This window comes from Egretta garzetta, unplaced genomic scaffold (assembly GCF_000687185.1).
Source record: "Egretta garzetta isolate BGI_Z169 unplaced genomic scaffold, ASM68718v1 scaffold30, whole genome shotgun sequence".
Lineage (NCBI taxonomy): Eukaryota > Metazoa > Chordata > Aves > Pelecaniformes > Ardeidae > Egretta > Egretta garzetta.
The window spans coordinates 1,926,828-1,954,601 of NW_009258383.1; the positions used below are offsets into that span (position 1 = coordinate 1,926,828).

The 27,774-nt window shown below is 40.5% G+C and overlaps 2 protein-coding genes across 2 annotated transcripts in view; one reads left to right on the forward strand and one right to left on the reverse strand.

Annotated features, from left to right (window-relative positions):
- Positions 1 to 27,774, forward strand: part of LOC104128510 (cilia- and flagella-associated protein 69) — a 59,672-nt gene that overhangs the window by 19,689 nt on the left and 12,209 nt on the right. Inside the window, 6 exon segments of the mRNA XM_035896864.1 lie at positions 809 to 1,001; positions 1,623 to 1,760; positions 4,039 to 4,115; positions 5,226 to 5,420; positions 6,380 to 6,466; positions 8,149 to 8,253. Coding sequence (XP_035752757.1) covers positions 809 to 1,001; positions 1,623 to 1,760; positions 4,039 to 4,115; positions 5,226 to 5,420; positions 6,380 to 6,466; positions 8,149 to 8,253 — 795 coding nt within the window.
- Positions 14,716 to 15,796, reverse strand: FAM237B (family with sequence similarity 237 member B). Its single transcript, XM_035897337.1, has 2 exons — positions 15,415 to 15,796; positions 14,716 to 14,741 (listed from the first exon to the last, which is right to left on the reverse strand). The coding sequence occupies exons 1-2, from the start codon at positions 15,794 to 15,796 to the stop codon at positions 14,716 to 14,718; spliced, it is 408 nt and encodes a 135-aa protein (XP_035753230.1).

A 27,774-nucleotide genomic window follows, 5' to 3' on the forward strand; every position in this document is an offset into this window, starting at 1 on the left:
GCTGTGTGGAACCGCTCAGCCGCTGCCTCCAGGGTCTCTTTCTTACAAAAATAAATCCTGGTAGTAGTACATTCTCCAGCATGCGAGCCTGGAGGCATGTATACAAAACCTATTATGTATCTCTACACACGTATGTGCATCTCGTATGATCCTACACTTATTCCCCTCATGTTCCTTAATGTATGGAACTTTGCATGGCAGGATTCCAGAAACTGATCCGAGGGCTGGAGCACCTCTCCTATGAGGACAGGCTGGGGGAGTTGGGCTTGTTCAGCCTGGAGAAAAGAAGGCTGCGGGGAGGCCTGATTGCAGCCTTTCAGTACCTAAAGGGGGCTTATAGGAAAGATGGGGAAAATCTTTTTAGTAGGGCCAGGTGTGTCAGGACAAGGGGTAATGGTTTTAAACTAAAACAGGGTAGGTTTAGACTGGGTATAAGGAAGAACTTCCTTACACTGAGGGTGGTGAACACTGGAACAGGTTGCCCAGAGAGGTAGTGGAGGCTCCATCCCTGGAAACATTCAAGGACAGGTTGGACGGGGCTGTGAGCAACCTGATCTGGTTAAAGGTGTCCCTGCTCCCTCCAGGGAGGTTGGACTAGATGACCTCCAGGGGTCCCTTCCAACCCAAAACATCCTATGATTCTATGATCCTATGATTTACAAGTTTATGCACCAGTTTTGTGCAAATAGTTGTGATGAAAAGCTTGAAGTTACTTGATTACATGTTACACAATTTCTCTATTTTTTGGAGGTAGACATCACTGTGTTTCAAACAGTTTAAAACTTTTTTTCCTTTTCCCTTCACCAAGTTAAAGCAAAAGAACCTGTGCAATATAATTCTTGGAATCTTGGTTGAATTTTGTGACAACCCTAAAACCACTTCGCACATCAGTACCTGGCGAGGGGAGAAAGATCAAACAGCAGCTAACCTTCTAATACAGTTATGGAGACAGGAGGAGTTGGAGCTAGGAGTCAAACGTGATCGAAATGGAAGGATTGCTGGTAAGTTTTATGAGGCATGTGAAACTGTGAGCAGTTCCACTGAATAAAGTAAAACAAAGACAGTATTTCCTTTTGCAGTCTGAATCCTGATTAAAATAAATTACAATATTTGTAGCTTTATGCTGTAGATTTTACCAACCCCAAAATGTCTTCTATTTCGTTTAGAGTCTGGCCACTAGATGGCATTTTCTACATCAGCTGGGAATGAACCAGGGAATGAACAGAACCACTAGTAGTATCCTGAATGGCTTTTCTAGTGCTGGACAGTTAAACCGCTTAATTTCTTCCACAAAAGGCATTGTGTTTTGTTATCAGTCATAAACAGAAGTACAGAGAGTGCTATGTTCTCACAAATCTTTAGTCATGCTAATTAATATTTCCTGGCCCAAATTATGTTAAAGTTCCTGGAAAAACTACCAAAATTATTTACATAGTGTCCACAAAGTAAGATGGAACTTTGTCTTCTTTTGGAGGAGGCATCACAGAAAAGTATGTCCATAGCTGCTTGCTAGAGATCCTCATACTTCATTACATAGATAGAATTTCCTCTAAGTTTAATAGCTTTGGGAACACACTACCTCTTAATTCTTCTGCTCTGGTTTTGTGTTTTGAAATGATTAGACATGAAGAGACCTCTTGCTAGCAGCTTCCAGAAACAACAAGAGATCATCCCCGTGCCTGCCAACAGTCCCAGCTTTGCCATTGTGGAAATTTCAGAGAACATACGGGCAAAACTTTATTCATTATTGTGCAAGCTAGGTGAGACAAGTATATTGCTTTGTCAGTGTCGTATTTGTCATTAAACTGAACTTGTTCACTGGGAATCAATAAAGTCACTATAAAAAAAAAAAGATCAAAGGAAACTTTGAGATGCACTATCAACATTATTATTAGTAGTATTAGATGCTTGCTCTTCCTGTTCTTAGAAGACCCTATTGATGGGGATTTCAAGACTTTCCCAGTACTTTACTGCTCCTACAATTACAAAGTTTTCCTAGAATTAAGCCCAAGATTTGCTTGAAATTTTCTGTAATTTGTTTTCCCACACACTATCTCTTTCATGTATTTTAACATTTTTACATTTAATTTTATTTCCCTAGATTAAGAAGTACTACTTTCTGCAGACATTTCTCACCAATCTCATTTTCTAGCATGACCTCTAGTTATTCTCATTGTTTTTTTCTTGAGTCTTTCCAATTGGTTCACATTATTCTTGATCTTCTTGATCTATGATCGGAACACAGTACTCCAGCAGAAGCCTCACAGCCAAATAGAGCTACATTAATTTGTAAATAAACATTCTGACATTAATATAACAATTGCTTTATTCATAGTGGCATGATACTGTTTTCCGCATTTGGCTTAGGATGTTGTACAGTCATCTACGATCCTAGATTTTTACAGATGACTATTCCTACATTTAGAATTTTTTATTTGTCCTTACTGAATTAAGTTCTGTGGGTTTAGATCATTTTTCAGATTGGCAAGATTGATTTGCATTCTATCTTTTCCTTCAAAATGCTGCAGTCCCTCCTAATTCTATGTTGTTTGCACACTGAATGTTAATACTCATTACACCCTTGTCTAAAAACCTAAACTGAAGCCAAGATACATGATAAACTCTTCCACATCCATAAGGTTTCTTGTCTGGCTGTAGACAAAAGCTAGGTCTTAGTTTTTACTAATTCATGTTGGATATAGATGTCTTTACTGTTACCATTTAGCTGCATAAACATTATTTGTTTAATTATTTGTTTCAGTCTTTTTTTCAGGAACTGAACTGAACCAATATTCTTTGGCTTGTCCTTTCCCCTTTTAAAAGTAAGCATTATATTTGTCTTTTCACGTCCATCCTCCACAGGTTCAAAGATGATCAGTAACTGTTCTGAGATTGCTTCAACCAATTCCCTGGGTAACCTAGAGAACCAACTGGTTTGAAAACATCCTTAGTTTCTCTAATAGACTACAGCTAGTTCTTCTTCTGTTGTAAGCCAGGTTCTGACTAATTTTTATTAGTGTTAATTATGTTAAATGTTGGATCACAGCCAAATTCTTTATTAAAGCAAAAAGGTGTGAGATTTTGTTCCAGCTTTCTCCTATATTCACACATACCTCTTATGTTAGTTATATACATTGTAATGTCTCCTGTGAAGTACTGAAATGACGTGAAAGTGGCTAATAAAAAATGCAGCATCTCAGCATCTTCCTCTTACTGTAGTCATGCTCCATAACAGCCTGTAACATGGCGATCTAGAAAACCAGTGTTAATTGGTCTTTATTTATGGTATTTCTTACCTTCAAAACATGATGTAATTATACTCTAATAGACAGATGCTACATTCACAGGTACCACACAGACAGTATGATGAAGTCTAGAATGAGATTTGGTAGACTATATATAGGATTTTTTTTAAAATCAAGTATAATTAACATTCAGTGTGCAAAAAATGAGGCATAGTCTCAGCAACCATACTTGTCTACCTTATTCTTTTACACATATTGTAAACATATTTTTTAAAAGATGGAGTCATGATGCTCAAGGCGTTATGCTCAAGGCTCAAGTCTATGAGATGGAGGAGACCTTCGTTGCACAGCTTGGAAACAAAGTACTGGTCACCTTGTAATATCATTCCCCTGTTGGCTACTTCACAGCTAAAGCAAACTCTATTAGTGCTGAATTGCTTCTTTAGAAACTGTGACCTGTGGACTCAACTGTTTGTCTGCTTTAATGGAAGAGCAAACCCTTACCACAAAAGTGTAGCAAATGCAGTACTATCCTGGCTTTCCAAGTGATTGGAAGGTCATTGGAGCCACTCATAAGTAAAAAGTTAGTATAGAGTAAATTTATTATGGAGAAAACAGGTTTTTTTGTCACCAAAAGCCTGCTCAGGATTAGAAGAGTGACTGACTGGTGTATGTGTGGTGCAGATTTTGCATGTGATTAGATGACAAATAAGATGGTGTCTTTTTTTAGAATGCTGTATTTTAAGATTAATTCATCATGCTGTTAATACTGACATGATTAATATTCTTTTAGGTTTTGAAAATTTAGTTGGCTTATCTGCTAAGGATTTTGTCACACTTGCTATCATACGGCATTATATTGACTTTAAAGTGAGTATTGTGGAAGAAAACATTACTACTGTATCTGTGAATTACTATTGCAACAACACATCATCAGTAGGGTAAAACTAACCTCTCTTACGATGGTCTAAACTTGCAAAACCAGCAAGTATTTCTCAGGATACAACAAACAAATATCCCTTCAAAAGCTGTCACCTATGTCACAAGTCACCTGTAGTTTCACAGAGAGTGTAAGCCAGTATTTACCATCAAAAGAAACAATCCCGCCTCCATCATTGCAGCACTCCCCAGACTCGTCCTTTGTGCTGCTACAAATGTTTGTGACTGCATAGGAAATAAGACTAGAAACCAATTCTAGTTAAAAATAACTCAGAAAAAAATAGTTTTAACTGTCTGTCAGCTCAAGAAACACAAATGCGCCAGGATAGGAGTAAGAAATTGGGGAAAGGCTGGAGAGTAGGGATGCCTCTTTGTGCAGTAAGGTCAGTTTAGCAGGGGGTGGTTTGCTATTAAAAATTGAATTAAATACACGTTCTGATAAAGGTTTTTCTGTGCTTTCCTATCTTTGTCCCCACATGCAGTATCTATCCATACCGTCAGAAGTTAAGAATGATGTGCCTATAGGAAACAAGAACAGGGTAACAAGCTTTGTGGGAGCCATCCTGCTCAAAAGATGCTCCAGTTCATGCCAATTTTCTGCTTAGGAGCAAAGTCTGTGAGAGCTTGAAGTGTTCAGGAACTAGCAAGACTCTATCTTTAGTTGATAATTCCAGCTTCCATTTAAGTCTCATGTTGCACTTTGCTCTGCTAATGTGCGCAATCTGAGATTTTAAGAACCAGCCAGTAGAACACACTTCAGTCTTAAAATTTGGTATCTTGTAGCTATCTGTATTTCTTCTGAGTTTCTGTAGTTATCAGCATTCCTGTTACTGCTCTGTGGAGTCAAACAGGCTGGCGAAGGCTTAGGGAGGATTATCGTGAATTAATTTGGCATAGCATTACTGAAGCCTAACCTTGCATAAAAATTCTGGGAACTGAAACAACAATAAGGAGAGAGATTGTTGCACTATTATATGTTGAATAATTGGAAGTGAAAAAAGATATAAATGTCAAATAGCATGATGTGTGTTTCACACACAGGTTGGAGAAGTTTGGAGTGAACTCTGTGCAGAACTAAAAGAAGAATTCAGGCCTGTTGCGTCAGATGAGGAAGCCTTGAAAGTTATTTCAGAGATGCCAGAAGATACTGGGAGAAAGGTTGCTGCTCTGCAGACTGAAGTGCTTGGAAGTCAACATCACCAAGAAATCCAAGAGGAGGAAAAAACATATACAAAGGTAAGACAAGGAGTATTTAAACAAGTAATGCCCATGTAAAGCTTTTTTGTCAACTTATATAAAGATTTTATTATTATATAATGTTGAGAATTCTGTATGTGTACACTGCTTGAAGATATTTTAATCTATATCAGCAGTAAAATTTTAACTTTAAATTAGGTTAACCTCAGTTTTCCCAATGTGTCTAATTTTGCCAATATTTAGAGAGTAACATGAGAAAATGAAGCAGTATCATCAGTGATGCATCAGCAGTGGTGTAATGAGAAATTATCATTATGTTACTGTAAGAGTTGCACCTGAGTTCATCTGTAGCAGATAACAATTTAAAAGTGCTTATTGCAACTACATCTGTTTCTTAAAATGAAACATAAGCCTCTGTTATAAGCTCTCTTGGCTGAATATTGACAAAGCTTCATTACTTCACAAAGCAGGGCTTTGTGCTTCCCAGCATGCTGTGAGTGAGCAGGTGCAGACATTTTCCAGCTTTGGTTAATAGGCAAGCATTTGGCATTTTTGCTCATCTACTGTCTCATCTCCTGCTTTCTGAGAAGATCAATTGGTCCAGTTGTCTAAAATCTCATGCTAGTGTTTCTGAGGTATTGTCATGCATTATGATGCCTGCACTTTTGTCACCAGAACTGATTCCATCTCTGTTACTCAGCATTTGAAAGTGAGAATATGCAGGAAGTATTCCTGAAAGAGTTAGGACTCTTCCAACATGTGTGTTGGAAGAGGGGAAAATTTCTTTGCAACAGAGAAGGCAAGCCTTTTCTTTTTAAAGGCAGCGCATGAGGGAAGTCTTTAAAGGACAAGCACATTACCAAAACATTATGATCCAATCTCAAGTGAGAGGGATGAGCCAAAGGGGCATAGGTGAACTATGCTATCCAAACAGCACAAGCAAAGAGTTCAGGAAAGCTCATGAGAATAAGATTGTGTTGCATCTTTTTATTTTATAGATCCAAGCTATCCATAAGCAGAGAGAAATGGCAAATAAATCTTGGGAAAATTTCTTGACTCGGACATCAAACTATGAGGCATTAAAGGTAAGAAATCTGAGTGATGGAGCAAAATTTACATTCTCAGTGTAGTTATAATAATGGGGAAGTTCCAAACACATTTCTTAGTGAATTAGGAGGATATTCAAGTAGAAGTTAGGGTAAATTTTATATTCATACACACACATAGAAGAATGAACTAAAAGATGTATTGACAAAGCTATGCAATCATTGATTCTTTTGCTCTTCAGTGATTCTACAATTCTATGATTTGCTATTCTGATTACAGTCACAAACTGGGGATCAACGTTATTTATGCACTTGCAACTGAGGGAGTTGTGTGTGTGTGTATGTATATTTGTCCTGAAATTGTTGAAACTAAAAGTCTGGTCATTCTTTTTTTTATTTTTTTTCTAATACTTCACTATCTTTAATACAGCAGACATCTTTTGAGATGTGAAATATTTTATGATGAAAGGAGTTTCTTTTAGCAATATTTGCACTTTTCCATAAGAACAAAAAATATTAGAGTCCTGATTAGGTGATCAGACTGAGTTGGAGAAGGAATGAAATCAGGCTTAAAAGAAATGCAGCTGAATTTAATTTTTCTTCATTTCCCAAAGGAGATGCAAAAGAGAACAATTTTCTTCATGTGCAAGCACCTCACTAGCCTATGGTAAAGATCTATGCTAGAATTAGGAATGTAAAAGGGCCAGAAAAAGGATTTGGAGAACTACAGGCTGGTCAGTTTTAACTGAGTCCCTGGAAAGCTGGTTTAGGCACATGAGGGAGAAGGAGGTGATTGGAAACGTCTGGCATGGATTTACCAAGGACAAATCATGACTTGCCAACATAGTTGCCTTTTGTGATAGAATTGTTAGCTCTGGAGAAGGAGGAAGATGGATGTTATTTCCCTTGGCTTTAGCAGAGCAGAGTCTTGTGTAGCATCCTTCTAGCCAAATCAGGGAGATATGGACTGGTCTACATAGACGTGTTGTCCACTACAGCTGGACTACAAGTTGGATGAAAACCTGTCTGGACTGATGGGCTCCAAGGACAGTGGTCAGCGATTAAAAGTTTAACTAGCAGTCAGTTTTGAGTGATATTCCTCAGAGTTAATTATAGGGTTGATGCTCTTTATAATTTTTGTTAATTACTTGGGCATTGGATCAGTATGCAACCTCACCACATTCAGCATGACACTGAGCTGGAGGAAGCAATCCATGTACTGAGAGGTAGGGTTGCTATTCAGAAGGACCATGACAAGCTGGAGGGATGGGCTGCCCAAAGGCTCATGCAGTTCAGGAAAAGAAAATGTGAAGTCATACATCTGAGATGTATTAAAGTTGTCATGCATCAGAACAGCCTAGGGACTGACTGGCTGTGTAGATGTGTACTGTGCATTGGGTGACAAGCTGAATGTGAGGCAGCAGTGTGCTCTTGTGGTGATGAAGGCTAACAGCATATATGGCTACATTAGAAAGAATATAGCCCGCAGGTCATAGCAAGTAATTATTCCCTTCTCGCCCTTGTAAAGCCATGTCCATTTATTCTGTTTTCAGGTCCCCAGTACAAGAGAGTCACAAACCAGAGGGAGGGTATTTACAATTAAAGGCCAATGGAACTATCACTGCATTTATTTTGTCATTTTGTTTGTATATTTTCTAACAAGTGCAAATGATAACTCATTCGGATTAAAACAATTTTGCCTTTTTTCTAACTATCTTTAGAAAGCAAAAAGGCTTCAGGAAAAGTCAATAGAAGCTTCCAGATCTAAACTGAAGATCCAAACTGGAGTAGTCCATTCTACTGATATTAAAGGCCTTGGTACTACAGTAAGTAATTCTCAATGACACTGTTTTATTTTCATAAATGTGTAAGTGGTTTGGGGTTTATTCTGGCTGTGTATGTGCTGCTGCTTACTCTTTGTTTAATAATGTTTACATTGACAAGCTCCACATAGGTAAGAAAGAATCTGTATCTCCTGCAAAGCACCACTTCCCCTTCTGACATATCCTCAGACAACAGGTAGTTGGTCAGAATGAGATTCAGATCTGCCAATTACTCATGAAAAGTGTGGGCAAGATGGTCCCTATGCTACTTGACATGTACCTCTCGTGGGACAGCCTCTCGTGAAAACCTTGCTGAGGTCAAGACCTTCTTCATTTATTGTTGGGTAAATCTGTGCGATCCCTAATACATAGTTAAAGGTGTCCTTTGTTAGCAAATGTGTTCCTGACTGTCTGCAGAGAAGCCACTTGTTGCATCTGCAGAAAAGTTTTTTTTTTTCATTTCTGTCAGTTAATTGAAGTGTGAGAAAATAAAAGCCATAGTTTAGATCTTATTTGGGCGTAACAGCATATTTAGATGTTGAGTTTTGGCAATCTGGCGTAAGACATGGGCGAATCTTCATTCCAGTCACTAACTGTTTTTGAGCTAGCAAGATGATTTCTGCGTAAGCATGAAAACTAAGGAGGACTTTGGGGGGGGATAGCTTCTTGGTTGCTTATAAGTTACTCATACATGTAAGGAGAAACAAGGAAGAAAAAACATGAGGTGCTGTTTTCAAACTTGCACAAAGGTAAGAGATTGTAGTATCATGGGCTCTCTGGCATGAATAAGTAATGACAACTAAGGTGGCTGCATCCTGAAAAAGGAAAGAGGCAGTTCATGTTTGATGTGATGAAGAAAGGAGGAGCTTAACAGGAAGCAAGGGGATGGTCTCAGAGTGCTGGACTAGGATTTTTATCAAATTGTCTTTGCCCTAACCTTCTGAAAGATATGGAAGGACACATTGTGAATGCCAGATGAGGTGGGCTGGAAAATTATTTAGTTACATGCATATACATCAGCAAGACTGTTAATCAGCAATATTTTGCAGAAAGTATCTGAAAAATTTAAATATAAGCATAAGTATTCTGGGAATTGTTAGTAGAGAGAAATACACTGTTAGGTTTTATTTTAAAGACTTGGACCTCAAGCCAAGATTATTCATTTCTTTGGAGGGAGGGGATTTAACAAGACAATGTCTTCATGGTTCTATAATCAATATTTAAACAACTGTAGACAAAAACATGGAAAAGGTTAGTCCATTTTGCAGAATAACTGTATTAAGAAGACGAACACATCAGCAACATCCGGTAAAATTCCTTGGGTACATTGCTTAGAATTACAAATGACAGATATGGCTGGCAATTTTTTTCATGGGACAATCTTCTTCTCTCCACTCTGCCGAACACCCTTAGTAAGGAGAGATGAAAATTAAGCTAAGATGGCTGTTGCAAACCAGTCAAGGTCAAGTAATCAAACATGTGAGCCACATGCACATTTTTGCGTTGTTTGTTTTAGCAGGTCATGGTTAGAAGATATGGGTATCACTCAGGGATTTTTATTCAGATCTGAACCTATTCAGTATAAAGAGTAGTGATGAGACTGGAAAGTGCATGTCTCTGTCAGTCTTTGAGTCTTCCTGGAGCAGTAGTTATAGGCAATTGCATTCTGAGAGAAACAGGGTCTGTTCCCTTTTTTTTTCTTTGAAGTATTAATGTATAGTGACATTCTGAAGACGAAAAACTGTTGCTGGTGTTATATACAAATTCAAATAACATTGCACAACAAACTTCTATTGTAATAGAAGCTTGATTTTCTTTTCCTCTATTCATAAGATCAGACATGAAGGCAGAAAAGTAGAGTACATTAAGGTACCTGCTGAAAAAACACTGTCTTTTCCTTTGTATTGATGGGAACAGTTTGTGAATTTAGTATAAAGGATAGTTTGAATGGACCTCAGAAACCTCAGCACGCAGCTCCACCAGCTGAATAATAATTTTGAAAGACAGTTCATGATTTAACTCTCATCTCATTTTAAACGCTAACATGAATGTCAAGCAAGGTATCTATTTTGTTTTTCAGATTGGATCTGGTCGCTTAGTAACTGTTGAAAGTACACCTCCTCAATTAATTGGAGGGCCACTGGCTGTTACAGACCTTGCTCTTCGAAAGTCCTCTGTTTGCGAAGGAGCCTTAAAAAAGATCAAAAGAGTTAAAACGTTGGACTCAGTCAAGAAAGATTCGGTACCTGTAGAATAGTGTTCTGAACAGTGCTTTTAATATTTTAGTTAACTGTATGTATATTTTAGATACAAGATAAAATCTGCTTGTAATGCTTTGATGAATTGCATAGAACATCTTGAGAGTAAAATTGTATTTTGCCGTAGCTCATACAAACAAGGGAATGGTTTATTAATAAAGCACCCTGTACAGTACGGGACAAAGGTATGTTAAGTCTAGTAATTTTGTGTGCTAGTGTCAGGTTGCCCTGATCCACTATCAGTAGGTCCACTATTTAGATTTCCATCTCTTATTGACACATTCCACACATTGCAGTTTAAGTATCTCTTTCTTTGAGCTGGGTGATGAACCTTTGCATAAACACATTCAGTTCTGCATTTTCCTGGATACCGTACCCATGTGGGGTTTGTCCAAGTCCATCTTGTTTCTTGAATTGCCACCTTTAGCATCAGGACTTCTGACTTCTATTCTTTCAGTTTTCACCTAAAGACTCACTGAGAACCTTGTCTGTGCCAACAGTTTCTCCAAGCCTGTTGGAGAGACATGCTGAAATGTCCTGCTCCTTATGGGTTTCTCACAGCTCTTGAACTGATCTTACTAATTATTTCTTGGGTAATTGCCCATATTGTCTCCAGTAAGAACGCATCCTCTTCCATGCTGGCACCTCTAGAATACCAACACAAACTTGTGAGCAGCAGACCTTTTTGTAGATGACTCAGTTTCTAAGCTATTGTCTCCTTTCCTAACTTGGGCAAAGCCAGAATTTGCTGTATTACAACAGAGCAAGATTCCCTGAGGATGTTATGTCATTTTAAACCCAGTTGCTATCCAGCGCTATGGCATAACTTGCTGTGACATTGCAAGGGGCTCTGGCACGTAGTCTGTCATTTTTGCCTGTAAGAAACCTTTTGAGAAAAGTACAAGCTTTCACTTTGTTAAATGTCAACCTGAAAAATGGAAATAAATTTGAGCTAAATGGGTAGAAGTTAGTTTCCAACTCCATGTTTTAATTCCTGAAAGAGGCCAGGGGGAGATGTGTGTATAAGCGTCTCTTCAAAATGTATTTGTCCCTATAACAAGACATAGCAGTACTAGCATTAAAAATGAAGGCAGAGATTTTTGTTTAAAAATCATCTGCTTAAATTCTATAAAAGGAGAACATGAAGAAAGTAATGGAATAAAACAAAAGAACCATATGAAATGGTACTTAAACTTCAGAGAAATCTCCACGTGTTTAGTTTCCAAAGATGAGAAGCATTTTCTTATGGGCAGGTCTGTTAAACATTGCACTGTAGTCAGCTAGTACTTAAAGCTAGAGAAATTAAATCAAGCTATGCTAATTTGATTTAATTTTTATGCTAGCTCTTTGCTAACTGATTTTTTTAAGTATAATCTGGCTTCATTATGACATTTTTTCCCCCAAATTATCTGCATAAAATTTAAGTATGTTTTATTGAACAAGCCTGTATGTGCATTTCTTGCATGCCTGCAAGAAAGGTAAGCTAAGGTATATAAAGATTATCTAACTAAAGTCCTCTGTGTCAAGTAAAGTCTTGCTCATTTATTTATGCTTATATTTCTCTGACAACTCTTCAGCAGCTACACTACTTTATTACGGGTTTAGAGAATGTGAAAATATATCTACACACTGGGGCCACAAAAAGTGTGCTCCATTGTCTTTTCACAATTAAAACCAAACAGTAAATGTTTGACTAGGAGAACAAAGACTGTGACATTTAGAGTTTTTTATATGCTTGCATATATGTGAATGCGCGGGTGACTCATTACTGCTGACAGCAAGGCACGGGCCCATTTTTTTCAAAAAAACCATACAGGACTCATGTAAGTCCTTCCAATTTCTGAGCAAAAGCTACCACAGTAGTGTAGCCAAGGTATGGAAATAAAAGATCTTTTAACTGGAAATCAGTTTATGCGTATGTAAAAACTTTAAATCAGGCACAAAGCGAGCCCCACAGTGTTCCTCCCCCAGCTGCATTGTGCTTCTGCTACAGACACTCTCATCAAATGCTCTTGTTAATTGTAATAAAGACTGGAGAAGGGAGGGGACAGAATTTCCCCAAATGCTTACATTTATACTTCATAAATGAATACTAACACAAGGCTTCACAGCAGCATAGACAGCATTTGATTTTGCCAGCCAGCCATGGACCATGCGTGGTCTGGCTCTCAGTGGGAGGAACCCAAGAAAACTGGGCTTGCTGTTCCCGCTGTAACCCAGGGATGGAAAGAGATGGAGTGCTGAGTACTGGTGGAGGAAAAGATCATCCTATTCACTATTAATCCTTCTTGTAGAGACCCTGGGAGTAGCCTTCCCATGGCTCTGGCGTAGACAAAACAGGTATGTCCACCTGGAATTGGTTTTGCTGCTGCTGCTTATGGCGCTGCATTCCTGTTGTTCAGTCACCCGCCCCTTTGGCAGACGCTGCAGGGTGACTGTAGCAATAGATGGTTCGAGCGTTCTGCAGCCAATTACGGTAGATGCTATGCACCTTTGTCTCTAATTAAGGCAAACTAATTAAGGACTTACAGCCTGAGGAAAGGTGGAGCTTTTAAAACTGCATAGGATACCTTGCTCTGGCATTCAATTAAAAGATCACGAATATAGGAAATATTACCTTTAAAATATCATTGGCGTTTTACACTTCTGTAGGTGATGAATAAAATTACTTTTAGGTGCGAACAAGTGGAATTTATTTAACTGGTGTATGACAGTTAAAACGCTTTATTTGTTGCAAATGCAATACAATACACAGCTTTATAAACTGGATATTGCTTGTACAGATTAGATGACGGCTCTCAAATAGCTGCTCATTGTGATGTATCAATTCCTGAAACTGCTGGGTTTGGGTGTGTCATGACTCCCTCTATTTGCCCAAAACAAAAGGTGTATTTAAAATATTTTCTGTATCAGGAACTTAGAATGATATTCATGGGTAAGAGAAATTTCTCGTTACTTTTGGACTCTCTCCAGAACACCGTAGGAGAAATATTTTACAAGATGCAGTTCAATATTGTATTTACCTGAATGAGCATTTACAAATCTATGAGAATTGCTGGATATTTTATGGACTATATACGAGGTAGGCATTACGTGGGATGGATTTCTTGTTCCTTATAAAGTTTTATATGCTGTTACTGCGTAAGTACTATTTCCTACAAAGTTAAACCCAGTTGGGATCTTATGAAAGGCTAGAACACAACAGGGACTGAATAAGCTGTGTTGCCCAAGGAGTAAAGCAGAGAACAGTCAGCATCTCTCAGCATTCCCATTTGTCCCCAGGAGAAATGGATTAACCAGGCAGTTAATCTCCCTGAATTAGCGTACGCATGCTGGATGGTTTCTTATAACCGGAGCAGTGGTCAAGTCAGTCTCTCCCTCTTTCAAACCATGGGAGGCATGGGTCTCTGCTCAACTGTGATGTTGCCTGCTGTGGCAGGGATGGACTGGATCACCTTATTTACCTGTATGGTAAATACAGGTATGGATGTGTAAATAAAGAGCAGTCTTGTGTAAAGTACTGTTCTTAATGTGACGTAGTAGTGGTTTTGCAAACAATGTGCTAATGAACAAGAAAACAACTACTATTCAGACCTTGCTGCATAGAAAAATACTTTAATTAATCCACAGCCCAGACTAAGCAGTGATAGAACACAAAGTTTAGACTGCACAGGACATTACAGTGAACATAATCCTTCCCTTTAGCTTGACATCACACTTTTTTGCAATTCTTAAAAGTAAAGTTATGTGCAAGGTGCAAAGGTATGTGCAAGACACTGTATAAAATATGTTTGCTGACACTTTCTCCCTTGCTTAATGTATAAAAATATATTGCGTTTCCATCAAAATTAATTTTTAAAAAAGAGAACTATTGGAAAAGATGAGCCTCTACAAAAATACAGCACTGGTTCAGACTTACGAGCTTACCTGAGAGGACAAAGGTGTTGACTCAAAACACGAAAGCATTCACACATGCATTGGGAAAAAGGCAACCTTGGTGGATTGCAAGACAGGAAAGCAAAAGTGACAATGTGAGAGCTCATGTACTTATCAGTTTAGCGGCGATTAAGCACTTTATACAGAGGAAAAAAAGCGGTTGAACCATGCCAATGGATCTGTCTAAGCATCTACAGTACATGCTGTGCTTTTGTGCTCCGTCATTTTGATGTTGCCTTGCTCAGGTATCTTCATTTTCTCCCCTTTTGGCCTAAAATGGGTTGGTGAAAGCAGATCCTGCAACATTATGAAAGAAAGGTCGTTATTTTCCAAGCCACATGGTTAGGAAAGCTAGGATTAAATAATCTCCAAGTTCAGTCTGGGAACCTAAAACATCTGACTGGGTACATCAGAAAAAAAGTCTATTGCCGAGGTGGAAGGATCTAAGACTGGTTAATAAGATAAAAAGCCAATCATCTGTATGATCTCAGTTCAGACTCATCCCAGACCATGATGACCAGAATTTGTCACTGTTTGATGATTCACAGTGACCATGAGATCACATTATGTCAGTGGTTTTAATGGGAAGAACAGGTTTCAAGCGGTCAGGCGTTTGAGCTTCCCTCCTCACAGAGGGATGATTCCCCAAAGTTGAGACCAAAGTCCAACTACCAGGAAACTCTTAGCATTGTAACATCATTTATGTGCACACAGTGATAAACAGAGAATGCAGCATCCATTTCCATGCACTCCCACATGCACACCTGGCATTTTTTACACTTTGTTAAATACAGAAATGTAGTACCCTAACTATTTTTGACTCACATACTGTGAAAGTAGCTACCATTTGACAGAGACAGAAAACTGGAGATGACTATACTGAGTTGTCTTGACAATCAAGGATGAGGATGGAATGGTGGTTCAGTGCAATGTTAGTACATAACAGACTAACACCATATCCTGTAGTTACCTTCTAAAGTTCTATGTGAGTATGTGGAAGAATATTTGGGAGACATTAATTGTCTTCTGCCCATTCCATGGGATCTTGAGAGCACACAATCTACATACATATCCCAGAAGTTCTGGGCTAAGTCATTGAAGAGTTCATTGTGCTTGGGCTTAGGGGATTCCTTTAGGAACATCATGAAGTCCCAGAGAGCAATGACTGTATCTGCTACCTTGAGTTTCTTCATTTCCACCAGCCCATGGGATGACACCTCCCAGCACTGATGGTCAATCTGACCCAGGCTTGGAGGAGTTTCTTTTTGATAGTCTAGATTGGCATAAACCAAATTCAGTATCAATATACAGCCCAGCTGAAGATACCACCTTCTTTTCCATACAAATTCCATACTCCAAGAAGATACCTGAAAGAAAGTGTATAAAACTCACAGTGATTCTGCCATTATGTAGTTCATTCTCACATAGCTTTCAAGCATACCTCAAGAGATGATTTATGCTTTGTGGTTCTGCATAATACTTAATTCTTACAGAACAATATCTTATCAAGCTGTGGAATAAACACCAGGCAATGAACCCTAACGCTGGGGCTAGGTTTGCAGCTAGAAATTGTTATTGCTGTTTAGAACATGAAAACCTGAAGCAGAAGGTCTGAAGTGATCATAGCCTATGTCAGAACTGATCCTTGAGCTCAAGACTTCCTCCCTTAAACTCCTGTGCTTAGATCACTGGCAAAATCAGATTAATAGCAGATGCTGAAAGAATCCTAGTGGCATTCTATTTTTAAATGATTGCAAACAAGTAACAGAGTTGCAAATAGCCAGTCTTCCGTGGAACAGTCCAACTCAGAATGGTGGTAATGAAGGGACAGTAAACCAGACCGTTACATGGTATTGGATGAGCGTAGGCAGATTACGAACTCATTCAGTAGCTGTTGCAGGACCAGAAGAAGGCGTATTCCTTTCTGGCTTATGTTAGAAAATTAAGCAAACTTTTGGCACAGTTATTTCTAGCATATACGCAAACCACGGATGCTATCTGGAGAACTGGAGATGGAAAGAGTAATAACAAACTGAGAACTTCAAATGCTACAGAATATGCAGTCATTATTATACATGGATCCCCTCTGGGAAAGCTGCAGGTTTCCTGTGATGCATATTCCCTATGCTCGAAGCAGGTTTAGACAGAACATTATTAAAACACCTGATAAATCTTTTTCTCAGTCCTTCCTATCAAGATAAAGTGCAGCGGAAGAGGAGAGTAAACATAAAGGGGAAAACCAACCCAAAGAAAGACAAGGGAACACAGGAAGAAGTCTAAAGAAAAAGATCAGAGTCAACATTCTCAGTGCCCCTTATTTTGGTGTCCTAAATCAACTTTGTGTCAAATAGTTGGTGCCATGCTATTCCCACAGTCTCCAATCCCCTTGCCAATTTAGAATGTGAAATACAATCACAAAATGATAGGAGGTTTTGTGCAGATACAAGGCAATGTTTTGGGCAACTGTGCAAATTTTACTGGGAACTTGGCCAGAATTGCAAGTGTGCTCTCCCACTCAGCATATCTTTGGGCACTGGCAACATGAAAAGTCCATGATGTCTTCAGAGTGTTAACACACTGATGTCCTCTCTGCAATTCCTAGTGATGCAATTAAAGAGAGGGTAATCCACAGATAGCAGAAGATACACGTGAACTGTCTATATGAAGACAGAGTTGAGATGAAACCATGGAGTTCACAGTCATACCAAGCTGGGTTGGGGAACAGGACAGCTTGAAATAGGCCCTTTTGCTGTGCCCTCAGGATTCTGGGATGATTTTTAGTTTCAATGTGCCATTACACTGCTGCAGCCATCTGAGGTCCCAAAACTTGCGTATTCCTTTACCTCACCTTCAGGACTCAAGGGAATGAGACAGACAGATACCCCCCAATCTAAATCCTTTCTAAAACTTCACTTGCTAGCTATGTTTCAGCAGGCAGCGGGATTACCTGCCTCAGCATCCCGAGAGCTTATATGCATTAAAGTTTCTCTTCCTTGGGTTGTTAGATGTGCTGGTTTTGGCTGGGATAGGGTTAATTTCCTTCATACTAGCTGGCATGGGACTGTGTTTTGGATTTGTGCTGAGAACAGTGTTGACAACACAGGGATGTTTTTGTTACTGCTGAGCAGGGCTCACACAGAGCCAAGGCCTTTTCTGCCTCTCACCCCACCCCACCAGCGAGCAGGCTGGGGGGGCACAAGAAGTTGGGAGTGGGCACAGCCAGGACAGATGACCGAAACTGGCCAAAGGGGTATGCCACACCGTATGACGTTATGCTCAGCATATAAAGCTGGTGAAGAAGAAGGAAATGGGGGGATATTCAGAGTTACAGCATTTTGTCTTCCCAGGTAATGACGTGATGGAGCCCTGCTTGCCTGGGGATGGCCGAACACCCACCTGCCCATGGGAAGCAGTGAATGAATTCCTTGCTTTGCTTTGCTTGCGTGCACAGCTTTTGCTTTCCCTATTAAACTGTCTTCATCTCAACCCATGAGTTTTCTCACTTCCCCCCTTCCAATTCTCTCCCCCATCCCACTGAGGGGGGAGTGAGTGAGTGGCTGTGTGGGGCTTAGTTGCCGGCTGGGGTTAAACCACAACATTAGAAAACTGGCTCCAGCAAACAAGCAGGGATGGAAATGCTTCTCTTCTCACTTCCACTTCACCAGGCACCAGCATTTAGAGGAAGGACACACTAGTAAATTAGCCAAAAAGTAGGAAAAGAGCAGCCAGGAAATCCCCAACATTTTCAGTTGTTTTGCTTTCATGTTTTATCCAGCTAAAAACTAAAATGCTATGGGTCCATTCGAACACCTCAAACAGGAGCAGGGACCACAACAAGAATGAATAACTCCTCCTATTCAGTACAAGACAGCTGAGTCTCACAAAGGCAGTAACTAAAGAGCCACAGTAGAAGTTATACTTACAGTGTTTCTGTGATGAGATGGAAAACAGCAGCCTTGAAACAGCAGCAGTCAGTCACTTGGAGAAAAAGAAAGAAATTCCCGAATGGGCTGCAAGCACCCGGCAGCTGCTGGATGCTTGGAGGGTGCCGGGACGATGCTGTGCAGGGACGGCTCTGCCACCAGCGAAGCGGCAGCAGCAGCAGGAGCTCGGGTCAGTGGGGAAGGTGGGAGGGAGCTGTGGCTGTGGCTGTGGCTGTGGCTGTGGCTGTGGCCGTGGGCTGGGCTGGGCTGGGGTCTCATCTGGGGAGCCTGCGTCTGTAGGGGTGGGTTGGCTGTCCTTGGAGAGGGAAGGGGGGAGGCAGAGGGCTCTCAGAGGGACAAAAATACAGTGGATAGAAAAGCTTTCTCCAAATCAGCAACGTGAATGCTCTCCCCATTTTATAAACCCAGGTTTCCATCTGCAATCCTGTCTGCCCACCAGAACATACACCCATCAAAGACAACATTTCAAAATAATGGAAAAGGGATATAGAGCCCAGAATTTATAGACAAAATGTGCACTCGCTCTTCCAGTTCCCTTTCTGTAGAAACACCCTGCCTCGAGATCAATTTTACACTATTTTTAAAAGCCTCCCATAACTTGGTGACCAGGGAGGTTTTCCATGCCATTTTATTTGTACTTGACAACATCCCCTCCGGAGGCCGGGGCCAGAGCCTGTGCTGCATGCTGGAGTCCACATCCCACTGGAGTTCATGTCCCACTGGAGTTCACATCCCACGTCTTCCAGCCAGCAGCAGCCCAGCTGTGCCAGTGGTTAAAGACTCACCTTTTCTGGTGTTTTGCTTCTGGCCAACTATTTTCTGTGCTAAGGAACGAGGCTCACGATTAGAAGAGCTCCGTTTCCTCTGAGAGAGAGAAGCTTACGGAGGAGCTTACTTAGATTTCTAATTATTTCTTCCACACATGTTCTTATCCCAGTTGTGATGTCTCATCAGATACTGAAGTGTAAGACCAAAAATAGAGAGAAATTTGTGTTCCTGCTGCTGTGGGTTTTCCATATGTCTATTTGTTGTGGGTTAACAAAGCCAGACCCAGTACGCTACATAAAATAACTTCTATATCCTGCTGGTAAAATGAGGGTAAAACCACCATTTTAATTGACAAGGGTCTCAGGGAGCCCACAGCATTAAAATTTGTAAAAGGCCTTGAGATCCTTTGATGGAAGATGATCTATTAGTACAAAGTCTGCTCCTAAGGGCAAACATCCTTCCACAAGTTTGCAATTCTGTTTCTCCCTCAGTCCTTGCAACTCCACACTCAGTGAACTGGATTTCTGGACCCTGTTCTAGGTATCCATTGTGCCTAATTCAGGACAGGTTGCCCAAAATTGAATTCTACAAGGATGAGGATTACTACAGCTGTCTTGTCTTGCATAATTAAAGCTTAGATTTCTCAACATATACATTCAAATCACCTCTTAGATCACCAAGGAAAATGGACTGGGTCATATTCTGAAATGCAGACTATTTTTGAAAGAACTCCTCAGACATTGCATACATGCTTTTTAAACCCTCCAAAGAGACTCTCACTTTTAAGCAAGGTCTTTCACCTTCAAAAGCCCTAGGGTGTATTCAAAGTCTGCCAAAGTAAAACCGTCACCAGCCAACATCATTAAACTCAAAGCATTTTTGAAAATACACTGAAATTCTGGGCTTCTTTCTAACGTGCTGCAGTTCGATGTCATTGTAACTCCGTATATAGCAGTTTATGTCACAAATTCCTGCAGCTGGGGATACGCAACAAAATCAATTACTAAAACCAGCAATGGCAATGCTCTTGATCGTACCTCAGAAATGCTTCAGGATTCCTGTGCCCACTTCTGCACTGAAGGATTGGATCTGAAACACTGAAGTCCCCCACTTCACCGGTTGCAGTTCATCAGTGCAGCTCATCACTGTGCAAGGGAAGAGGAGTTCATAACCCAAGAACTACTGCTCAAAGGATGTCCCAGCCCCTTTCCTATTGCATATAATGGAAGGAAGTTGTTTTGCCTTCTCCTGACCTACTGAGGGCTGGAAATGGCCCTCGCCAAGAGAAAAAGGCTGGGAGTTCCTGTGGCCCAGTGCCCGTGGTACCACAGCGGTACTGAAAAAAAAAAGTGCTCTGCATGTCATCGGTCTAGTGACTGCCTCAGAGGAATCGCGTCTTTGTAAAGGCTGTTCGAAGGCTCACAGCAAACGTTGGGTATCTGAGGCGCTGCCAAGACTTGGGCTCCCCTTTGCTTCGCTCCTTCTCTTTAAAGACATAAAATTTCAAAGGGCTACTGTTCAAAGTACAACGAAAACGCTGCATCTGGCACGCAGCAGCAAATCACTCTGCAACACTGGGTCCATGTGGAAATCAAACCCCACTGAACCTACGCGCAAACCCAACAGCTCTCTTCAAGGCTGGGTACATGGGTCGACACCAGTAACTCTCCTGCACGAGATGAGTTGCCTGAAGGAACGCCGCCTGCTCTACAGCCGGAGAGGGCTGGTGTGACTAAATTGCGGCTACTCCTTTCTTGAAGTCAAGTGTCACCCAACAGCTCAGGACTGTGATCTAAACTTTATTTTTCTGTGCAGTACATTACCACATACGAAAAATAATGTACCCAGAATCATGATGGCTGAAGCACTTCAGCATGTAAAACTGGTAACAGTCCCGGGTCCAGGGAACCTCCTCTCCCTAAAGGAAGGCATGGCTGACGAGAACATGGGACAAATATGTCGTAAAATTTGATCTACTGGAGTTTCACAACATGCTTGTGTGGAACACAACATGACAGGAACAGCCTGTTCTTTCAAGTGGAAATGTAGTAATTTCTGCTATGAAAACAATGTATACAGCACTTAAAGGCAACTGCAAACCTGCTCTGAAATGACAACGTTCAGAATAACTAGCTATCTTCCAGAAGCCTTTCCAGCTCAGCAACGAAAACACTGTTTCAAAATCTTTTTTCAGAAAGATAAGCCATGTTTGAACCTACACAGCTATACAGAAGAAAACATCTGGGAGACTGGAATGTAGTCAGCTTATCTCCGAGCTCTCTGCATCATTGAGAGGAGCTAAAGCCGTATTAGATGTAATTACTCCTTGAGACTCTAAGGCAGCATTCATAACCAAGGAGATGAAAGCGTTAGGAAGGCTGTACGAGGAACCTACCTTTAAGAAAGCTCCTCCATATATCATTAATCAAAATAGCTTTCAGTAAGTTTTCAAGTTAAGAAAAGCTTTTCCCCTTTTTTTTTGTTTGCTTTATGCACTATCAAGTTTATTAGCGTGATTAATCTCACAGCGAAACAGCCAAAATTTCAAGGGCATTGGAAGACACATCGGGAAGCGGGTGGCTGCGCAGCTGCTCAGCCACTGCACCAATTCCTCCTTGTCACTTCATTCCCACCTAAAACACCTGGGTGCAGTACCACAGGATACTGGTGCAAACACAGGGACTCCCTCCGTCTCCGCCAGCCACTGCCGGCAGTCCTCAGTCCCTTTCCTTCATCCTAACAGACTTATTTTTATCACGCTCCTCTTGCTTTTCCTAATCTCGTTAACAAATTCCCCACTTTTAATCTCAAAAACAAGGTATTCCCAGAATACAACTATAGAAATCAAAGTGGTAAGGAACAGATTTTTCTTAGGAAAATCCTTTCAAACAAAAAAGTCCTCTTTCTTAAAGCTCCACCTCATCAACAATGTTCTCTTAAGAATCTGTTTATGTGAAAATGCTTTGATGATACCTGAAAATCCACCTCCCCGAGTGAAAATGGTTCTGAAGGCTGACTTCCATATTTCATTTGCCTTTAAGGGATTAGGCATCTTTGTCAGTCAAGCACTGAGGGATCATCACCTACGGGAGCATGCCACCTGGAACAAGGATGAACCCATGAATTTAAATTGACAGAGATCAAAATAATTGGTAATTAATAATCCTGCAGGAGGTTACATGAAGTTTGTATGATGGAAGCACCATGAAGAAAGGCACCGGTCATGTTTATTGGGTAACTATTGTTATTATAATTCTTATTTCAGAACAGGTAAGGGCAAGGAAAGCCAATCTGTGTTCATCTTCATAAAATTTAATGTACCTGAAAGCCTCGGTTGTAGATGAAAGCCCTTAAAACCAGAGACCCTGTCCATGTACTTGGGAAAGTGGATTTTTTTTTTTCAGCTGGTGACTAAATATAAATGTGATTTAGAGATAAATTGTGCGGGTTCTCTGTCCTGCAGGGCTTCAGGAAGAATCCCAAAGATGCAGCGTAGGCCATGTGTGAACCCAGAGACTCCAGCACAGCTGTTTCACACAGTAAGTTTTATGAGATGGGATTGAAGACAAAAGTAGCTGTTTCTGTGATTTTGAGTGTTTTAATTGATAACCAAAGTTAGGCAAAATAAAATGTTTCCCTCAAAACTCTTCCAACAGCGATAGTTTTTCTATAGCATGAGTTTTGAACTCTTGTACTTCAGCTTATTCTTTTTATTACTGCAGCTGAGGTACCTCCATCTAGTGGCACTTTACTGTACTGATGAGCGTATCCTTGGCATTGGTTAAATCTCTTCAAAATTTTTTTTAAAAAATAAAACTGTAAAAGTAATACATCCATTTTTGGACCATCTGGACCTTGGATCTGCTGGTGTAGTTATTTCTTTCAACTGCAAAGACCTTTATGCCAGCCCGCCAGCATTGCAATGAACCGTTGTGTGCATGTTCAGAAAGGCAAGGAAAAAAAACTGACTCACATTTTTTAATTCTTTCAGCTCTACTTTAAAATAAAGCTATGCTGCTAAAACATTTCAGTTTAATTTTTAAATATTTCCACCAAAGTTAGCTCTTCTCGAGACTGAGAAAAACACCACATAAAGTCCAAATTTCAAAAAACTAGTGCTGGAAGCTTTAAAATTGATGTGGAAAGAGATTTTACGGCTTCTTCTTGTTATGACAGCACACTACGTAGTGATTTGTACCATGAGAGAAAAGAAACAGAGTGGTAAAACCATGCTTTGATGTAGCAGCACCCTTGTGATTTCCCAGCTATCATAGAGAAGTATCTGAAGTACACAAAGAGAACAGAAGGAGCAGGAACTGAAGCATTATTTAGCATGAAACTCAGAATACGCATTGACTACGTATAAATCAGTTCGGAGAGTTTTAAAACGCTGTCAGCCTTCCGCATGACTGAATTCTAGGCACCTCTGTGACTGCACATCTGCACACCCTTACGTAAACAGGATTCACTGAAGATAAAGAATTGAGTCACCCTCTGCATCACTGATTAGCAGCGTCTGATGTAAAAGAAAGAGCAAGAGTGACGTCCTATGATCAGGCTTGAGAGTGAGGTGCTCACGGCCCAGTTACTTAAGCTCAAGTACGGCACTCCCACCAGCGATTAAACAGTCACAGCAAATCAAAAGGAAAAGGCGATAGAATCAGTGCTGCCCTGGCAAAACAGAGAGCCTCTTCAGGTGACGAGGCGCATTTTTGAAGCAAAGTATTTAGAAAATAAACCACCTAAATATCCTCAAACTAAATTTAGAGTTTTAAATTATTCCGTTTACAGAAATTTTTAGCATCCTGTATACACGTGATCATGTGCTTACTGGTATAAAAGGTTCCAGAAAATGCAGTGGCACATTTCAAATGAAACGTTACTTAATTCCCTGCTGGTGCGAGATTTTTGGCATGAGCTTGCTCAGTGCTGAAATAAATCTCATGCTACCTCAACTCACAACACACATAGGAGACCAGTTTTAATTTATTGCTCTTTTTTGAGGTTGAGCTGTGGACTGATTAAATGAACTACCATTAGTTAGTCGCTCCGCTGGCGTCTCTGGACCAGTCAACCTGTTGTTGGATTTGACCTCCTGTCTTGTGTTAAGGAACTTCAGTGTGCTGAACGTAAGGCTCTGCCGAGCCAATGACCTACAGCACCTGCTGCTCCCAGCAGTCGTAAGGACGCAACAGTACTGAATCCAAACAGGATGCGCCGCAAAAGCAGAACGAAGCATGAAAACACGGCGTGGTTTGATATATACCTGTACTGGGATCCAAGGAGAGCTCAGGGCCTATGACTTCATCCTCGAAGAACTGTGCTGACAGCCTTCTTGCCCCCTGCAACTTCCCCGTGCTTCCTTTGTCTCACGTAGAAGTTATTTCGCTTATCTCTTTTTTTCTATTCTTTTCCACCTAATGCCGACACGGTATGCTTTACTCAAGTCACAGTAGCCGAATCAAACATTTGCAGATGACTTTTGCAGAACTTACTGCTCAGATCAGACTGACACATCCTTCCCATATTATGAACCATAAATCTGGACAAAATGTTCCGCTATTTCTACTATGCATTGGCATGGTAACACAGAACAGAAAGGTCCCCCTGAATGACAGGGCCTAGTTCCCTGCCGCTACAGAAAGCCCTCTTGTACAATCACCTCATAAATTTATCGAGCGCCATATTAACAACAGGTATATTTTTGCTCCCACTGATTCCATGGAAAAGCTGTTTCAGAATTCAATTGCTGCAATGACTGGAAATGTTGTCCTAATTTCCTGATACATTTATTATCTGTTTGTTCTTGTGTAAACGTTGCCCTACAAATGAAATGGTTTTCATCCTTCATGTTTACTTTCCTGATATATTTATAGACAGCACTCATATCTCCTCTCTGGTTTCGTTTTATTGCAGTAAACAAGCTGAGCCATCCTAAAATCTGTTTGTACGAAAGGCTCTCAAGCTCTCTGGTGATGTGCCTAGCCTCCCTCTGCCCTTCTTTCAGTTCAACCTTAGCTCAGCTGCAGAACAATTAATTAGGGGTTTTCACAGCACCCCAAACACGATTTCAGCATGGCCTTAAGCAATGACATGAATACCTCCTGACTTTAAATGAAAACACATGTCCTGAGGTACCCTCTGTACTTACGATGATTCCTAAGTATATATCATTACCAGATTTCATCAGTATGCTCTTACTGATTTTATCAGGGCTACTACAGAAAATATCAAATAAGACCACCCTAAAACCAAGCTTTAAGCCCACCATCTTCCTTTCCAACCTTACTTGTGGCTGCCTCACTTCTTCACAGTTTCTCTCCCAACCCCCATATTCTCATTCCTTCCCATTTGACATGGTGATGCCACCTGAAATGTTTTCTCAATTGGGTATTAATAAGGCAAATTCAAGGTTTTCCAAAGCTTTGCATGAGATTGAGACCAGGCTGTGGGGTCTGAGGTTGGCCAGGTCATTTCTTTTCAAAGATAAGCAAGTCCAGGTGCAGCCCACTTAACCTGATCCCCAGGGAGCCCTTCATGACTCAGCCTATCTTCTGGAGAGCCCTCTCACCACCAAGCATCGAGGGAGTCTCAGCCAACAAGCCTCCCGGCTAGGACCCCGCAGTTAAACGCCTCAAGCACAAGGCCAGACCCACACTTGCTATTTTCCAGTCACCTTGTAACATTCTGAACGGATCTGCTCAAAGCCCTTGCTGCTCAATTTTGCGCATCACCTGCTTCAGAACTGCGGATGTAGTCCCCGCGACCTGAAAGCACAACATGGAGCTTTGCATTTTTTGCTGTTGTAGTGATTTCTGTTCTGCCATTCACATGACCCATCTTGCCTTTGTCCGCATGGTGAAACTAGTTTGGCACTGACGAAAATCATACTCTGAATTTGGGGGATGTAACTTAGGCTCACTAGACGACAGTCACATCTTCTCCTGCTCTCCCTTTTCTACCACTGAAAGATCTTCTACTCTGAAAGTCCTGTAACAGTGTGGTACGAGCATGTCCAGTTGGTAGAAATTAGAGAAGTATTTTTAGCTGAGACAGAATACGTAGTTGATCGGTAAAAACAAGACAGAACAGCAGAAAAGCAGGTCAGTAATAATCAACAGAGCAAAAAGCTTTTGAGTTTATTTTTTCCATACATGTAGGTGGAAAGAAAAGGTTTGTAAGGGGCGCTGAGGCCTTCTAAAAATAGTACTAAAAACTCACATGGAATATGACACTTCAAGAAAAAACCCAAACATTTTGTACTGCAGTATCTTGGAAAGTTGTCTTCAATTGGAGCATGTAATTATTTTTTTCATTCATCAAGACCATCAGAAGCCATCAGGAATAATCATTCGGAATGACAGCCATGCTGCTTCTCTGCCTTCTTCTGAATACTCCAGTCGCAAAATAAACAGTTTGCTTTTTTGAGTTGGAGAGAGAAGTGTGGGTCAGCTGAAAAGCACAGGATTAGGAATTTGGATTTTTTATTAATTCTTCCCTGATTTAAAAACAGGTTTTTTTCCTAATTTATGTCTAACATCTTAGCAAATTGAAGGTTTCTTTACCCTAACTAATCTCTGCGTAGAACTATATATAGATAGGTTTTTAAATGTAGTTATTGGCCTAACTTTTATAGCGTACAAAACAAAGCAAAATTACAGCAAACATGAAGACCATACAACAATATGCAGACAAATCTAACTATGTAGCTACTATTTTGCAAATCCAGTTTCCAAACACAGTGTCCTAGGCCATGAAGCAACTAAGAAGCAAAACTAACAAACAACTAACAAAAAACAAGTTTACATTCTTAAAATGGCACTGGACAACACTCACATGTTGTGATACATCCTGGGTACTGCTTAAGTGTTCTGTTGGGCCATTTAGCATGTATATGGCACAACACTGTTTTCTAAATTATTTATTGTGTAACTGATAATATCTGTAGTTAAACTTATTTTTAGTATTACTGTAAATGGTGATGATTCTCCTCAGGCAGCCAACGACTGCAACTGAGAACGTATGAACTTGCAAAAAGGCTGTAAGAAGGAACAGAGTAATATTTATTTTTTCAGGAGGATTTGTGGGTTTTTAAAGAAAAAAAACATTGAAAATACACTCATAATCTGAAAAAATACTTATCTACAAAATAAAGACATCAAAGAACTAGCTCAGGGGCATTTTTTAAATATTTTTATCCTTCTGACCTTACTTAACGTCATGATTTACAAAGTAATGTCTCATTTGTGACCATTTAAGAAATGCAAAGCACTACAAGCCTTATTAAAGCCATGTACTTTCAACACAGCCATCCTCATCCTGAAAATTAACCTCATTGAAAGGTCAGATCCCAACCTCTTGAGGGAGAGCGCATCAGCAACATGACCAACAGGCTTTAACAGGTCCGTCTGCATGGGCAAAGCCAAGAGCAGCTGCTGTATCTAACTGGCATACAGCCTCCATGGAGCACACGCTGCTGGAGATCGCGGATCTTGCCCAGAACCTTGCAGCCGGGGCAGCCGCGGCCCTCTCCCCTCAGGCGCCCCTGCCCACACCTCGGCCCGGGACGCCCTAGCGCCTCTCGGCTTGAGATGCTCTGGGGGACGGGGAGGGCGGGA